The 16,734-nt window shown below is 48.1% G+C and overlaps 1 protein-coding gene and 1 long non-coding RNA gene across 4 annotated transcripts; one reads left to right on the top strand and one right to left on the bottom strand.

The window, feature by feature from the left end:
- Positions 1 to 84: 84 nt before the first annotated feature.
- On the top strand, positions 85 to 13,296 carry slc5a11 (solute carrier family 5 member 11). Its single transcript, XM_088613165.1, has 16 exons — positions 85 to 1,580; positions 2,454 to 2,619; positions 3,408 to 3,479; positions 3,923 to 4,027; positions 4,251 to 4,310; positions 5,230 to 5,334; positions 6,194 to 6,299; positions 6,809 to 6,889; positions 7,769 to 7,974; positions 8,365 to 8,500; positions 9,404 to 9,511; positions 10,248 to 10,398; positions 11,103 to 11,271; positions 11,484 to 11,699; positions 11,863 to 12,010; positions 12,430 to 13,296. Exons 2-16 carry the CDS (start codon positions 2,488 to 2,490, stop codon positions 12,654 to 12,656), a joined length of 2,022 nt encoding a protein of 673 aa, XP_088469291.1. The 5' UTR covers positions 85 to 1,580; positions 2,454 to 2,487; the 3' UTR covers positions 12,657 to 13,296.
- A 12-nt stretch (positions 13,297 to 13,308) lies between these two features.
- Positions 13,309 to 15,918, bottom strand: LOC148645010 (uncharacterized). Of its 3 annotated transcripts, none has more exons than XR_015928563.1 (4): positions 15,178 to 15,892; positions 14,906 to 15,001; positions 14,594 to 14,730; positions 13,309 to 13,533 (listed from the first exon to the last, which is right to left on the bottom strand). It is a non-coding gene; the product is annotated as an uncharacterized LOC148645010 (long non-coding RNA). The 3 variants fall into 3 exon arrangements; XR_015928564.1 differs by lacking the exon at positions 13,309 to 13,533 and having other exon boundaries at positions 14,485 to 14,730; positions 15,178 to 15,306; positions 15,399 to 15,918; XR_015928562.1 differs by lacking the exon at positions 13,309 to 13,533 and having other exon boundaries at positions 14,485 to 14,730; positions 15,178 to 15,879.
- Between the last annotated feature and the right edge of the window lie 816 nt (positions 15,919 to 16,734).

Here is a 16,734-nt window from a genome sequence, read left to right as displayed (position 1 = left end):
ACACAATTTACACCAGCGCCTGACAAGTCGTCATCCTTGTTAGAGAGAAGCCACAAAAACCATGGTGCTGTCTGCTGCCCGTTTTCCGCGCAGGGGATTCAGGCCGGGTGACAAGCCCATCCTCCCAAACGGAAGAACTGGACGGCGGTGCTGGGTGATGTTCACTTCTGAAGAAAATGTCAACATTGAAACCAGCGCCAGCCTGCACGGCTAGTTTATGGTTGGGGGGGCAGTTTATTTTAACCACCTTTATAAACCACACCGGGGATAACCAAAACAAGCTGGAGAACATTAGTGGAATGATAATTGTACTGAGGACGTCTCTTTATTAAATCGATAACCAGACAAAAAACAACAACAACCGACACACAGTCCAGTATTGCGCTCAGCTTGGAAGAGCTCACCCAATTTGTGACCAAAGCGAGTTGTCAGTAAAAGATGTGTTTTTGAGAGTCCCACAGAAATTACTTTGATGGACGTGCAGTTCTCAGGTTTTTCACGGTATCTGAATATTGAAATAAGTTTAGAGGTTGATCAGTAAAAGGGTATGAGAAACAAAATCTTTGCTAAATTTGTATCACGTACTGGTTTAGCCCATCCTGAAACCCATTTGAGTTGAGCTACCCTTCCCCGCTATCCTTGACACAGAGGCCAATCAAACAGAGGGAAGACCTCGCCGGGAAAATAAAATCGCATTACTACCACCCTCGTTTTTACCTAAAGGAAGCCCGTCGGAGCAACCTGTGTGTACAGTAAGAGCAATTAACCTCCCGGCCAGCTGACGGAAAGCCAGCCTGTATAGGATCGGCCTGGCTGATAGCGAGGAGCCGCGGAGACGCAGTCAAGTCCAGCCGGGCCGCGGAGGGAGAGAGGCGGGCCGGCCGTCGGTCCCTGTGCCGCAGACGCTCAGCCTCAGCTCAGTCAGATGGAGAAGGCAGGTAAACCGGTTGGAAACAGGTGGAAAATAATACAGCCTGAGTCGTAGCAGGGTTGCAACAGAGGCAAGGTTATAGTGGTATGGTATAACCTGAAACCCTTATAATTTACAACGGTGTATTAACTTGGGAGGTCTGGCAAACTCGGTTTACTGAATGGAATCAACAAAAATACGATAGAAACCTAACTAAAATAACGATAAACGCCGACGTTTCCACGTGGGAGCCATGTTGCGCATCCCCGATGAATATCTCGATTTCGACCCATAAATCGCTCATTCTCACCGAGAATTACAGCAGCTCATAAACACACACACACACATGCTTCAGTGCTAATGACTGCGCGTCTGGAGCTGAGGCTGACTTCTCATTACGAAAGAATGCTACACTTCAGCTGGGGTGTAAATCGATAACGGAGTGTCACCTGGTGGAGTTTGGACCAAACTCCTTAGAGGGCTAAAGTTCAGTCGCTGGCGGACTGGCAGGCGAGATGAACTAGGGATTTAAATGGGCGAGAAGGAAGGGGGGAACGCGAAAAAGACAGGGACGATATTACAACACACACACACAGGTTCAAAGCCTGCATGGGCTGTCAAACTCACACCATCCGCGAAGACCCTGACGCAGTCACACGCTAATGACACGGTAAGTCCCGAAACGCATTTGCTTTTGATTCCATTACAAGTACAGTTTTTACCTTTCCACTTCTCAGTTTCTTGAGTCTTGTCCCCAGATCGCCGAAAAAAAGTTTATTAGTTATTCCAGTCCCCTCAGTGTGGGCCTCCTGACCAGCAGAACGCCAGACCATTGCGCTGACAGGTGATTTCTGCACTGGTCGGGAAGGGAGGTTTTGCATAACCTTACAGTCATACATAAAGGAACAGGGAGGCATTCGAAGAGCGTGAAAGAGCAAATCGTTTTCACACAAAAAAACAAGTCTGTGTTAGGATTTTATTGAGATGCAGAGACTGCATAAATAATTGCCGGGTGAGGTCTACAAGGACTGTTCTAGAAAGACGATGCACTGGGGAAATGAATTGGGTTAATACTGTACTTCTTGGTGTTGCCCTTTGCCTTTTCGCAAAGGCGGCAGTGAGCTTGCGTATTCTGAATATTACGTTGGTAATTGGACAGCCCACTTACAGCACAGCATCCCTCCTGGGAACCTTCCAGAGTCGAGCAAGTGGCTTCACTGGGATGCTTCTCCACAGTTTGGGCAGAATATAGCGACACTGCTCCGTGGGATTTGTGTGACAGGTGCACACCCACTGTGTAACAATGTGTTACTGTGTTACAAGCACTCTGGGAGACAGGACAGATCCATGAAATGCTGCTTCCTTTCAATGGGAAACACAGGCAGTCTGAAGGAATCCTGTAGGGTGTGTTGACACGATGGGAGAGATGGGGGTCCCTGCACACCTTGCCCGTGGAGTGGAAAAGAAGTGGGGTGTATGTGTATTGGGGTACAGGGGGGTTCGTGAGGCTTATCCTGATGTGTTGTTCTATGTTGTGTTCCAGACTCAGGTTCCTTTAACCTTTGACCTTTGACAGCATGGACCCAACGCCGGTATCCCACGTATCCACGCCCCGATCTCCGGGCTCTTCCCGCCCAGAATCCCTGGCTATCGCTGACATCGTGGTGCTGGTCCTGTATTTCCTGTTTGTCTTGGCTGTGGGGCTCTGGGTAATACACAGTTGTCATTGCTTAATCGGAGGCTGCTCACTTCTAAGTATTTTGTTTAATCATTTTTAATCCATGATGTTTAATTGTAAACTCCTCATTTTTAATACATGAATTCCGTAAACTCTAAGGGGGCCAGAGGTCAGGGTTCTGGAAGGTTGCGGGTTCGAATCCCAGGTGAGACAGTGCTGTTGTACACGTGAGTGAGATACTGCACCTGAATGGCTCCAGTAAAATACATAGCTGTATAAACAGGTACAAATTTAACTTCCTTTGGATAAAACCATCAGCCACATAAAATTAGTGGTAAGTACTGCAGTGATGCCTGGGCTGCTCTAATGTAGATCACAGCTTTGTTTGTGTAAAGGGAAGGTAATTGTTTCAGTGGTGTCACTGTAATTAAGGCAAAGAGGCGATTGATTACCTATCCTTGACTGTTTCCTGCTGATTAGCCCGTCTTTATAAATAGATACAAATGGAAGTTGCTTTAGATAAAAGCATCACCCAAATATATAAGCAATGAGTGTGAGTTAAAGGTTATTGTCTAATTTAACTCAAACGATACTGATCACATCCTCGGTGTAGGTGTTTTTGAAGTCTTTGTTGATGGCCGATGTACTAAATGATTTCCTCCTTCAATTCGATTGGCGCAGCCGTTTCTCTCCTCCTGATCCCAGTGGGGCTGCTGGTGCAGAAAGGCCGCTGCTTGTCAGAGGAAGGCTGGACATGCTGGGTTTGTGCGCCTGGGGGTGTGGATTTAGCGGACCTGACTCTGTCTCTCTCCCGTCTAGTCCATGTGGAAGACGAAGAGAAGCACAGTGGACGGGTACTTCCTAGCTGGGAAGAGCATGGTGTGGTGGCCGGTGAGTATGGAGGACATCACGGATCATGATCGCAGCGATTGTTCAATTCCAGTTGAAGTATCGTACATATTATACTCTCTCCCTCTCTTGATGTTTAGGAGCAATTTGTAGTTCATTGTCGGTGAGTTGAGCACCGCATGTACAGGTATGAACTGCTATGTCCTCATGAGAAAGGTTGCACAGAAAAACAATACCCCAGACTTTCTTTTATTTAAACTGCACCTGGAACGGCTGGGAGATGTGGGGCCCATTTGCTTATGCAGTTTGGATAAAACACAGTTGAGGATATTCTGAGCATGCTGGCCGGCTCTCTTAATGAGTGGTGATGTCTTTGCGCTCTGCATGAACTGGTGTAACTGGGATCGGAGCACTGCCTCGCCTTCCCGCCTCCCGGGCTCCGGGGGCAGATCTCTGTCAGCTTTTCCGCCTCTTTGCCCCGGCAGGTGGGAGCGTCTCTCTTTGCCAGTAACGTGGGGAGTGGGCATTTCATAGGACTGGCGGGATCGGGGGCCGCGTCTGGTATCGCCGTCACCGCGTACGAATGGAACGTAAGATATCCGTTCTTTTTTTCAAATGGAAAAAAAAACCCCTTCATTCTTGTGTTTCTGTTTTTGGCCCACTGCTCGGGTGGGACTTTTTAGTCTCTCTAAGATGGGGAAGGGCACAGGAACCATGTGTATTTGTGCTTTTCAGATCTTAGGGCTTGGAGGAGTCCTGTGTCAGGTGTGCCCTGCACTGTCTAACCTCCTCTTGTTCTGGTTTTCCCCACAGGGCATGTTTATCGTGCTGCTGCTGGCCTGGCTTTTTCTGCCCATCTACATCGCTTCTGGGGTGAGACTGCAGACTGCAGCTTGTGCTGCCCAGCTGCAGTCCAAACTCATTACCAAAACACCCCACAGCTACCAATCCCTGGCTGTCTGGACCCATAATGGCTTCTAGTCTGCATGCTTTGGAGTACCTATCTGTAAAAAAAATGAAGTGCGGAGTGGTGGCTCTGTGGCTAAGGATCTGCGCCTGTGGCTGGAAGGTTGCCAGTTCAAATCCTGCAGCCAGCAGAAGAATCCTACTCCGTTGGGACCCTGAGCAAGGCCCTTAACCCTACTGCTCCAGGGGGGCCATATACTGTAAATGGCTGACCCTGCGCTCTGACCCCAAGCTTCTCTCCCTGTCTGTGTGTCTCATGGAGAGCAAGCTGGGGTATGTGAAAAGACAAATTCCTAATGCAAGAAATTGTGTATGGCCAATAAAGTGATCTCTCTATCATCCCTTAATGGAAACCTTGATGTAAACCAATAATTGGCTCATTAGATTTCATTGCGGACGATTTAAGACCTGGAAATGTGTAACTTTTTAATGTCAGCTGAAGCTTTTTGTTATATCGGTGTTAAGTTAATGGAGAGCTCACCAGCAATGCCAGGCCAATGATACTGGTGTTCCTAGTAATGAGGAACGATGAATTGGACCAGGTGAATAGGTCATCGTAATTTACTGTACTTGATTAGTTAAGAGCTTATTAGATTAGTAGTCCTTAAGAAAAGGAGATTTCCGCCACTGAAATGGGTGCATCAGAATCCCATATACAACACATCACACAGACACAGTGGCAGAGAACTCCTCCTTTATTATCGCTGGGCCATTTTGAAATGTGGACACTGTTCCCAGTGCTGTGACTCAGAAATTTGTTCTTGCTCACTTGCTGGTGCATCACTGTGGCTATCCCTTCTGTTGTTTTTTCTTATCTCGCGCCCAGGTGACGACCATGCCCGAGTATTTGCAGAAGAGGTTTGGAGGGAAAAGGATCCAGTTGTTCATTGCTATTTTGTATTTGTTCATTTACATCTTTACCAAAATATCGGTGAGTGGGGAGAAAAAGACAGGCCTTACATTTGAAAAGGATGAAAAGGGTCAAACTCAGACCTGTTCTTTGACAGCTCGTCGGGGCAGAGCTCACCCTCGGTCCTGTAGCACTAAGGAACTAATCTGACATATTAGTGATTTTACAGTAGTTTCCCAAATAATTAATGGCCCAGCCACTGTTTTTTTTACTATATCTAAGCAGCATTTTTTTGCACATCATGAACTGTAGGAGGTCTCATAAAAAAGGTATATCCTAGGTTTGTGATGTAAGGTGAGTGAGTTAATTCACTATTCTGCCATCCTTAGAAGGGACTTGAAAAGAGGGTCTGCAGAAATACAGCTGTGGTGCCCTCTCTGTTGCTCTCATGCTGTGGCCCAAAGCCCATCACATTTTAAAGGTCTCTTTCAGTGATTAACTTCTTAATCCAACTATTGGAGTTTTTTAACAAAGGTTTGTGAGGGATGACAACAAACCAAGTTCAATAAGACTCGGGTGTCAGTAATTAGCGATCATTATTTCCTCTTCTAAAGCACTATAAGTACTGCATGTGATCCACTTCTCTCCCTTACATACGTCTTTGGCATCCCATCTCCACCCCATCTCCCCCTCTGCAACTGCCCCTTGGTCGCTCCTCCCTCAGCGTGGGGGTCCCAGCCTCCTCATCCTCTGGCCAGAAGGCCAGCCCTCTGTCAAGCCAAGTTAAAGCTGAATTGTGACCAAATGTGCCCAGATCCTTTCAGTACACTTAATTCTGGGGTGTTGTTATTCCTAATGAACGTGAGAATGTGGATGTGACTCTTGAGTTGAGTGACGCTCTACTTTAATATTTTGCCCGGGTGTCCCGGGTGTCTTCCAGGTGGACATGTACGCAGGAGCTGTGTTCATCCAGCAGGCCTTGCAGTGGGACCTGTACCTGGCTGTGGTCGTGCTCCTGGTCATCACTGCCTTGTACACTGTAGCAGGTAGAGGGTCGCCACATCCACCCATAAAAAGTCCATAAAACTGTTTCGTGTCACCTGGGGAAGGACAACAAGCACAACACAAACATTTACTCTAAAACTGGATGTGAAACCACGGTCCTCACTTCCTTAAGTTGATCAATCACTTAACATTCTAAAGGGTCATTTAGAGGCAATTCTTCAGTTCCATGCACTTGATTCAGCTAATAGTACAAATATCATCAGCCCTGTTCCTACACAGTTTTTTTCTTGTGTCCAACACCTACATAAATTAATTACTTTTTGTTTGTATTTAGCGGTTGAGCCTTGAGCAAATCTATCGTTCCTGCAAGACCAGGACTCTGTAGGGCTGGCTGCTGCTACAATATGAGGAGTATGAGGCTGGGAAACATGGAGATGTTTCCCCTAAATGCGCTCAGCAGAACAGTTGGGTAACAGGTCAAACAAGAGCCTGAAGAAGCTCTATCAGCATGTCTGCTCCCGGTGCAGTCACTGTGTTTCTGTGGTTGCAGGTGGCCTGGCTGCAGTGATCTACACAGATGCTCTTCAGACTGTCATCATGCTGATCGGCGCCCTGATCCTCATGGGCTTCAGTAAGTGTGTCCTGTGCCCTGGCGGCCCCTCAAAGCCCCAAAGCCCCCAGTTCTGAGTGACTTCCCCAGTCGGAACCCTGCCAAGCCCTTCTCCCCTGCTTCCCACTTCCACTAAAACGAGCACAAGGTTGATATGAAGGGCTGTGTGCAGGCCTGTTTTGTAAATCTAAATGTATCTATAGTCTTTGTTTTTAAGAGCTGCATAAGGACTGTTTAAATCTCACAATGTAAGGTTCATTTCCTAACAGAATAGCATGAAGTCGGCCATTGAGGTGATACACTGTAATAATAATTGCTTACACTTATATAGCGCTTTTCTGGACACTCCACTCAAAGTTCTTTACAGTTAATGGAGACTCCCCTCCACCACCACCAGTGTGCAGCCCCACCTGGATGACAGCAGCCAGAGTGCACCAGTATGCTTCCCACACACCAGCTATCAGTGTGGAGGAGAGCAGAGTGATGGGGATTATTAGGAGGTCATGATTGGTAAGGGCCAGGAGGAAATTTGGCCAGGGCGCCAGGGTAACACCCCTACTCTTTTCAAGAAACGCCCTGGGATTTTTATTGGCCACAGAGAGTCAGGACCTCGGTTTTACATCTCATCCGAAGGACGGCACCTTTTTTAACAGTATAGTGTCCCCGTCACTATCCTGGGGCATTAGGAGCCACACAGGCTGCCGCCTACTGGCCCCACTAACACCTCTTTCAGCAGCAGCCTCAGCTTTCCCAGGATGTCTCCATCCAGGTACTGGCCAGGCTCACACCTGATTAGCTTCAGTGGGCTGCCAGTGGTGATATGGCTGCTGGCTATATCACTCTGTCCCCTCGAACCCAGATTCTGAAGGTCTCTGCTGCTGCCTGACTGTGTCTCTTCAGGCTTTTCGGCAGTGGGGGGCTGGGAGGAGCTGCACAACAAGTACTGGGAGGCCATTCCTGAGATCCGAGACCCCAACACCACCTGCGGCCTGCCCAGGCCAGATGCCTTCCATCTTTTCCGTGACCCCGTGACCTCTGACCTGCCCTGGCCGGGTATCCTGGTGGGGATGACCATTCCATCCATATGGTATTGGTGTACTGACCAGGTGACTAGCCCCACTTTCCATGACAGTCGTACTCTGTATTAACCAATGTATTGCCCGGGCCACTCACTTACTTTGGCCTCCTGACCCTTCCCTGATGATGATTTTCATCTAGAGAGCCAATGGCGAGATGACGAGAAAGCTGTCAGTATCTGCTTCTTGCTTTGTGCTGGCTGGTCGTACGTTATAATGTGTGTGGCTTCTGGAAGAAATAGAGTAGCTTTAGGTTAAGTTGCATAAATAAGAGTGTAGTGGATGTTCTATTAAGGATCATTTGCTATAAAATGAGGTTCTGCAGAATGCTAATAAATCATCTATACGGGGTTCCGAGCTCAGGCCTGAGGCTTTGCATGGACAAAGACACGTGCCTTTTCTGTGTCTTTCTGAATGCAGGTAATCGTTCAGAGGTCTCTGGCAGCCAAGAACCTGCTTCACGCCAAGGGTGGCTCCCTGTTTGCCTCGTACCTGAAAGTGCTGCCATTTTTCATGATGGTGCTTCCTGGGATGATCAGCAGAATACTCTTCCCAGGTGAGGACTTTCCCTGGCAGGTGCAATCATAACCTTCTGTTAAAGGGCTATGGCAGTCCCAGCTTCCTAGACCGGTTCTTAAATCTCAGTAACAACGTTAACTCATTCACCATAAATAAATAAAAATAACACACTTTGAATGAAGCACAAAATGGTGAACTTGGTGAAAGTACTGTGAGTTGTCATGTTGTCGCAAACTTGCATTCGAGTTCCCACGAATTGCGAGGCGAAGTGGCCCTTCCTGCTCACTAGTCACTGTAATGACTAATGTAATCCGAACTACCAGCAAATAAGTACAGGTTGTGTAGCAGACACTTAACGGCAGAAATGTTCCAACGTTAACTCTGCATGCTGACCGCATGTAAGTAGTACTGTATTTGCAGGCAAATCGAAATCGAAAAGTAATATTTTTATTGGATTAAAACAGATGTATTCATAAGCTTGCTTGTTTACAGTGCCATAAGGCCTCAACAAGTCACCAGACGTTTTGTTGTCTCATTTTGAACCGTCCAATATGGTTCTGCACATAACTGGACATTTTGTCTAGTTTGTGATGTAAATTGGAGGTTTTACAGGTCACTGTCTCCATTTTTCTTTAATTGTGGTTTGAAATGCACTCATCGATGCTCGTTCTTTCTAACCCCAAAATATAAAATAGCATTGAAGTTCCCCTTTAAACCTGTGACAAGCTCCAGCCTGTGTATCTCAGCGTACAGAGTTTTGGACTGTTTCACCAGGGGGTGGAAGGAGGAAATAGTAAGGAAAAAAATGTATTAAGGGTTCAAAGGAGCAGAAAAGACTCCTTAGAAATTGAAGACCTACTTGCTGGAATGGGTAGATTTGCTTTTTCTTAGTTTGATGTCCATTTTCATGGTGATTCGTGTTGGGTGCCGTGCTTTGCAGATGAAGTGGCCTGCGGAGACCCAGTTGTATGCAAAGACGTCTGTGGAAATCCTGTGGGGTGCTCCGACATAGCGTACCCCAAACTGGTGATGGAGCTTTTGCCTACAGGTACGGCCGCAGCCAACAGCAGAGGCTGGACTAGCCTTGTAGACGCGTCTTGTAGAGCCTCTCGTCATTGGACTCTAAAGATGCAACCTGCTAAGATCTTCTTTCATGTAGGGGTCATTTCTCTGTTTTGCACTATACATTTCAAATACTCTACAGGACCAAAAAATCGCAGGTAATGGTGCGTAACGTTATGGATTCAGGCTGTTTCTGTCGGTTAGTTCAGGTTGTCGTTAAGTCATGTCCTTAGGGTTCCACAGCTGGGCAAGAGTTTTAAGCCAGTGTAGAATCTCAGCGTCTGGAGTTGGCCTTAGATTGAAGAAAGGGGATAAACTGGTGACGTTAAGCGAGTATGAATTCAAATCTGAACTGAAAGGCAGGAGATTTCGTATCCCATAAGGCTCAAGGCTGAGGAGTAGGGGGTTTAGCTGCTGTAGTTGGTGTGAAATAAAAGAAAAAATTAGTTGCTCTCTAACATCAGCGCAGGCAGGCGTTACACCTCAGAGAATAATTGACTCATCTGGAGCGTCGTATGGATCCTAAGCTGTGGTGAAAACCCCAAACAGGCATTGTAAATGAATCTGTCAGTGTGAGATGTTGTCTAATCAGTCATCTGAGTTAATGACTTCCCCTGGTGGGGTGGAGACTCGGTGACATTGCCGATGACCTTGTCTGTCCTGTCAGCGACAGAGCCGATGATGAGGAGGAGGGTTTTGTTTCTCATGTTGGCTTTCTGCAGGCCTGCGCGGGCTGATGATGGCCGTGATGATTGCGGCCCTCATGTCCTCCCTCACCTCCATCTTCAACAGCTCCAGCACCATCTTCACCATCGACCTGTGGAGACACTTTCGCCCCTGGGCAACCGAGTGGGAGCTCATGATCGTAGGCAGGTAACGGGGCTGGGTGGAGGTGGGTGGGTGCAGTTTTTGGAGGATCTGGTGACTACAGGTGGTTTTACACATCAATGGGTTGAGCGGTGCAGGCCGAGCAACTGTGAAAAGGTCTTAATCCTTGAATGGACAAGCACATTGAAAGTGTGCCACTTCCTTCTTCTGCTTCAAGCCCCTCCTTGCTCAGGTCTGGTTTCGAACTCCACCTTTACCAACCACTTGAACGGGATGGATGCAGCGGCCTCTTCTTAGCTGTACCCTTGCTTGTGTTCTTGTTTGTGTGGAGGAGGGGTCGCTGCTCGTTTCTCCATAGAGACAAAGAGACAGTTCCTGCTGTACACACAGAGGTATAATCACAAGGCCCTCCTGCATAGCTGTTTTGAGATCACTGGCCCAGTGCTAGTTTCAGCAGGAAGTTGGAGGTTTTTTGTCCAAGTCTGGGGTTGGTGATGTTCCTACAGCAGCTGCCACCTCTCTTTAAGTCTCTCTGTACAGTTCATGTTGTTTGTAACATTGTCGGTCATTGTAGAGGCACCTCTTATGTACTGCATGCGATTTTCTACACATGCAAGGTGTGTGTGTGTGGTACTGGCAGCGCCATCCAGTGCGTAGAAGTATCTGTCTTGCTGCCCAAGGGTACGGTCGTGGTGTCTGGGTGTGTGCGCGGAGGTATCTTTACTGTGCCACGGGCATCTCTTGCGCAGGGTTTTTGTGCTGGTGCTGGTAGCGGTGTCCGTGTTATGGATCCCCCTGGTCCAGGCCAGCCAGGGAGGGCAGCTCTTCATCTACATCCAGTCCATCAGCTCCTACCTGCAGCCCCCTGTCGCCATCGTTTTCATGGCCGGCTGTTTCTGGAAGAGGAGCAGCGAGCAGGTACGCGAATGTCCCGGCTCCGTGCCGGGGTGGAGAGAAACGGGGACGAGGGGAGGATTCTTGAGGGTTTCGGAAAAGCGCAGCGGTTCAGGTAGAAGCTGAAGGTTATGGGGTAAATCTTCAAAGGACAGCCTATCTCAAACCCCTGATGCAGGCTGACGTTCTTCCGTCCTCCTCCTCCCCCCCTCCTTGCGCTCTGTCTCACGACTCAGGGTGCCTTCTGGGGCTTAGTGCTCGGGCTGCTGGCCGGCTGCGCGCGGATGGCCCTTGACTTCGTGTTCCCAGCACCACAGTGCCACGAGCCGGATGAGCGGCCCGGTATCGTCAAGTACATCCACTACCTGTACTTCTCCATCATCCTGTCCCTGTTCACGCTGGCCGTGGTTGTGATCGTCAGCCTGGCCACGAAGAAACCGCAGAGGGAACAGGTAAGTGACCAGTGCCTGGTACTTCTTTAGATTGCTTTGAAATCTACTTTAAACTGAGCAATCACAGGCCTAAGAGAACAGGCTTAGGCTTTTTGTTCACCCATTAGAAAGGGGTGCCTTTTTTTTCTTCTGACCTTCTTTCTTTCGTCCCTTGTGCTGACAGATCAGCCGTCTCACCTGGTTCACGAGGTTGGACCGAGCGGCTCCGTCCAGAGTGGAAATCGCCGTTCTGCCCGCTGATGGCGGGACTGCAGTGCCGGAGAAGGAGGCAGAGAGAGCCGGGAATGGAGGCGCGCCCAACCCGCGGAAGGGTGAGCTGCCTGGCGGGGTGTGGGGGCTGGCGGAGGCAAAAACGTCTGAGCTGAGGGCTGAGGCTGTTGAATTCTGGGTAGAGGACTTCCTGTTTTGAGCATTGTAAATTTGAGTTGACCTATTGTGCAAGGAAGTCTTGTTAAATCCTTTTGAACCACAGAGAGTCACTTGAACATGCATCTGGCAACTATATTTAGGGAAAATTGCTAACAGTATCAACAGCAGACCAGCACTGAAGCTGTTCATGGAGCACGGATATATGATAAATTGTCAAGTGCCTTGTTATTCTAAATTCTACCTTTGGGGATTTAACGCCCAACAATCCTGGATAGCACACTGTGAAGGGGAGTTGTCAGGAAGCAGCAGGAATAACAGGAGCTTCCCAGGAAACCTGATCAACCTGTCCTTTCCCAAGCAGAGTCCAGCTCGAGCCAGGCCAGCGAGGAAGGAGGCTCCCGCCTCAAGTCCGTCTTTCTCTGGGTGTGCGGGATGGAACGCAAAAGGGAAGGGGGCGGTCCCGTCTCGCCCCCGCCCGCCGTCGCTGTCTGCTCCCTGGACGAGGACCCCTGCCTGAGACACGTGCTCAACGCCAACCTCCTCGTCTGCATGTGCGCTGCGGTTTTCCTGTTTGCGTACTTTGCCTAGCGGACGGCGCAATGAAGGCGGCCCACCAAAAAAATAAAACCCCAGGAGCGGGAGGCCCTCGCTCCCCAGCACGTCCAGAGTAACGAGACCTATCGCGATGGTGGCATACTCGGCCTCGGTGGCGACCATCAGAATAAAACCCAGTGCCTTAGCCCCTCAGGGGGTTGCAGTTTGAAGCCTCTGCCCCAGCCTGATGAAAAGCAGGCAGTGCAGCTCAACCCCGATGCACACTGTCCAGTCCCAGCAAGCCTTTCAATTGTCTTTGTGCATCGGGGGCCTTGGGAGACTGTGACTTCAAGGACAGGACATCAGCCAACATTCACTTTGTTCAACAAAGATGGCGGAGGGACTGTTGTAAGAAATCAAGACTGAGCTGAGGCTGGTATCTAGAGGAAACCCCATCTATCTTATCACTGCAGATTCTTCTAAGAGACCAGCGGCGAAGGCGTCGACCCATTCCATTCATTGTAGTTCTGCACTTCCACGGCGTTAATTTAGTCCGGGAAGATTATGATGAAAACGTTCAACAGCCGGTGTCTCATTTTAGTTAAAGATGAAATTCTCACAAAAGATATAATCCCCAATGCCAAGAATGAAGACTAAATTGCTTTAAATTTGAGTGAATAAAGAATAAACCAGATGACCCGTCTGCCACACTCATACAGTAATGTATTTAATCAGGTGAAGTTCATTTGCACATTTACTTTGTCTGAGAGAGCACAGTGGATAGAGGGGCTGGGGCTGGAGGGGGGCTGGGCGGTACCCAGGGGTTCCCATTGTGTGAGACCCGCAGATATGGGGACTATTTCTCTTCTTCCATTTTGGTTCCCGATTGCCCCTTCTTTTCAGATGAGAAGTAGTAAAGGTTTATTTCATGCTAAAAAGAGACAAAAGGAAACAGTTTTGGCTGTGGAGCCTGTGGAGGGTGTACACTTCTTTTCAGCACAGAATAAACCCTTACTTGTTCCTTTGCAGCCTAAGGCACCTCCCTACTTGAACTTATTTCCAGATCATCTTTTACACTCCTCACTTCATGAATTGTTACAGTCTTAATTGATTGGTACCCACCAACAATGAGATGCATACATTGTATGAATTAGATAAAACTATAAAAGCACCTCACTTTTTTTTTGTTTACAAAAAGAGGCACACAATGCATTTAGTACTCCCTGCCTTCAGCTGGAAAAAGATCTCGATTCTGGCAGCACTTGATGGAGGACAAAAACTCCAGGAAAAGCTACATTATCGAAGATGAACAAAACTACAACTACAAAAAAAATAGAATTCCAAAATCCTAAAAGAGGAGGAGGAGACTTTTTTTGCTTTAGGGGCGTTTGAACAAATATCTCCAAGGAGTGACTCTGAGTAGCACGCCCTATAGCTCAATCAGCTGAACCTCCGACTCTTCTACCTCTCTACCCCTGTGAGCCGGGTTCGAGTCCCGCACGTCTCTGCAGTTATTTTTCCTCTCAGGCTCAGCCCGTCCCTCTTGTGATCGGGCCTTACATCTACCTCTTCAAGGCGCCGATTGGATAATACTGAACTCCGCCCCTAAAGCCGTCACGCCCCCTAGTTACCATGGTAACTAGACGCGTTCTCTCAGCAGCGTGGTGCGTCATCCTTCACGTACCGAGGGGCGAGTGTCCTCAGGCCCGCAGAGGTCGGGGATAGAGGCTGTAGGAGAGGCCGCAGGCCCCTGGCTCCCAACTCCCGGCGGCTGTAGCGCTGCGAACCCCGTGGTGGGACCATTTAAAGGGGGGACCCGATTCAGGGTTCTCTACACCCTTGTACTCCCCCCACACCCTATCAGAATAATCAATACAATTAACACATTCACAGCAGTTTATTACAGCATAAAAACCAATTACAATATACAGCGGTATTATTACATTGATATCCAGAGTCTCCTCTCCCTCGCCGGTGTCTTAATTAGCAACCTTTGTCGTCCTTTTCGCGCTCAGCAGGACTCAGGTTATAAATACGGGGCGGTTCTGGCCTCCTGGCCTGTGCAGGCTGGGGTCCCGGCTGATAGCGATATCTCGCTGCTCTCCTGGTCCATCGCTTTACTCGGTCGCTGCAAAAAAAAAAAACGCATTAATTTTTCTTACAGGTTTTGCTGAAACCAGCAACATATGCTTAAAATGTTATCGTAGAAAAACTCTACAGCGGGACAGTGGCAAAAGGCGTTTCGGGAGCAAGGTAACCGATTTCTCCCTCTCCTCGCACCGGGGGGGTTTCAGTTTTCGTACCGGGTCTCGCACAGCTGGGTGCAGTTTCTTGCAGTCTGTTACGAGTCTCCCTCCCATTTCAATCCAAGCAGAGCGGTCGGTACGACTTCCTGCAAACTGTTTCGAGAGAAGGAAAACCCAGCTGGATCTACATCTTCACAGCGAGGCCAGATACAAGTTAAACGGAACCACGGGATTTCAAAATCCGCCATCCCAGTGAAAGTGGTTCACTCCTGAGCTGCGCTTTCCTGACCGGAACTCCTGGCTTCTAGGAAGAAGAGACTCCGACTCACCTGTGAATCCGCCGCGGAGATCCAGTCACTCGGTACACGGGTCTGCGATCAGGTCTCCAGGCCACGCCGTGAAGGATAAAAAAAAGCTGCTGTTTAAAGCCCAGAGACTCACCAATATACAGTGGAAAGCTGTAATACAAACCAAAAAAATTCATCGTCCATTTAAAGCTATGAAATACGAAATTAGCAACGTAAAGAAGTTGTAGGCACTATTTTAATACCACGTTTCTCTTCGCAGAGTCGAAGCCACAAAACTTAGCCAGCAGCTCCAACGATCTCGAAATTGTTACCATTAAACCCCATTTTATTACATTTTCCACCCGCCCCGAGAAAAAGTGACAAACTTCGCCCGGAATCCTGCAATTCCTGTGAAACGGTTAATTTTAAAACCGTTTTTGCTTCCAAACTCGCTATTTAAAAGCGAAGATGGGTCCCAGAACTGCTATAAATGAGCGAATTGAAGTCTAATTGCAGACCGACCGCACCTGCCTTCTCAATCACACCCGGCCAATAGGGGCAGCGGATCCCGGAGCTGCTCGTCTCTGCTGTTAAACAGCGGAGTTTTCAAACAGCCAGTCTGCACAAATCCAACTGTATTGAGATTCCAAACATCTAACAGGGACAATTAAGTTCAAAGTTAAAGGTTTTAATCGGAGCTACTTAGCTTGCCACAACCAGCTCTTTATATAATGCAGATCCTGCTAATTATCCATTTAACAGTGCTGGGTGCCTCGACATTGGAGAATTGGAGTGAATTGGAGAGGCTGCAAGTAGCTCTGATTCCAGTATCAAGATCCCACCTTCACACTGCAATACCCTGAGACAGGGAACACACTGACTTCACGCTGCCAGCTCCGTAAAGCTGTCCCCCCTATAAGCGGCACAAATGATGAACCGCGTTTGTTAGTGCTGTGTTTGTGCAGTTGAAAGTAGCGTTTGTGCTACTTTCGTTTCAGAAAGAAAAGGCCTAATTTCTTCGGGGGCGTGACGTCACTGTGCCACCCTACAGCGGCTCAGGAGAACCGAACCGGTCTGATTCGTTTGAATTATTAAAAGTAGCTTCCCAGCTGCTCTTGTTCCCGATATATAGCGCCTTTTTTCCCCCGAGTAATCACGTGACCGTGTAAGGCGACTTTGACCGCTAGTAACCCCGAAAGTTCAAGCGCTCCGTTACTTGATGCGAGGATAAGAAAGTCTGCAGTTTTGTTTTTCTGTTTACCCGAGGACCGACAGTTGATTTTGCATTTCATACCAGTATTTTCTGTGCGTTTGTGTGAACAGGAAAAAGGGTTGATTCCAATATCATACCACAATCACAGGAGTCGTGGGTTTAACAATAAAAAGCGAACATGAACAAACAATTGCATGTTCTTAAAAAAGGCTTTCGCTCACACGTTTTAATACCTCGTAGCTGTGTCAATATATATTTTTTTAATCTGAAGACGTAATCAGTTTCTTACTGTGTCCGTTTGAATATACAAATCGAGGCATGTTTAAAAATTCAACCCGTCATTCGAGACACCTATTTAAAAATACTAGAATTAGTTACTTCCTGTA

The sequence above is a fragment of the Lepisosteus platostomus genome, chromosome 19, assembly GCF_059453375.1.
Source record: "Lepisosteus platostomus isolate fLepPlt1 chromosome 19, fLepPlt1.hap1, whole genome shotgun sequence".
Taxonomy (NCBI): Eukaryota; Metazoa; Chordata; class Actinopteri; order Semionotiformes; family Lepisosteidae; genus Lepisosteus; species Lepisosteus platostomus.
The sequence above is the reverse complement of the archived record's forward strand: the minus strand, read 5'-3'. Positions and strand labels throughout refer to the sequence as shown.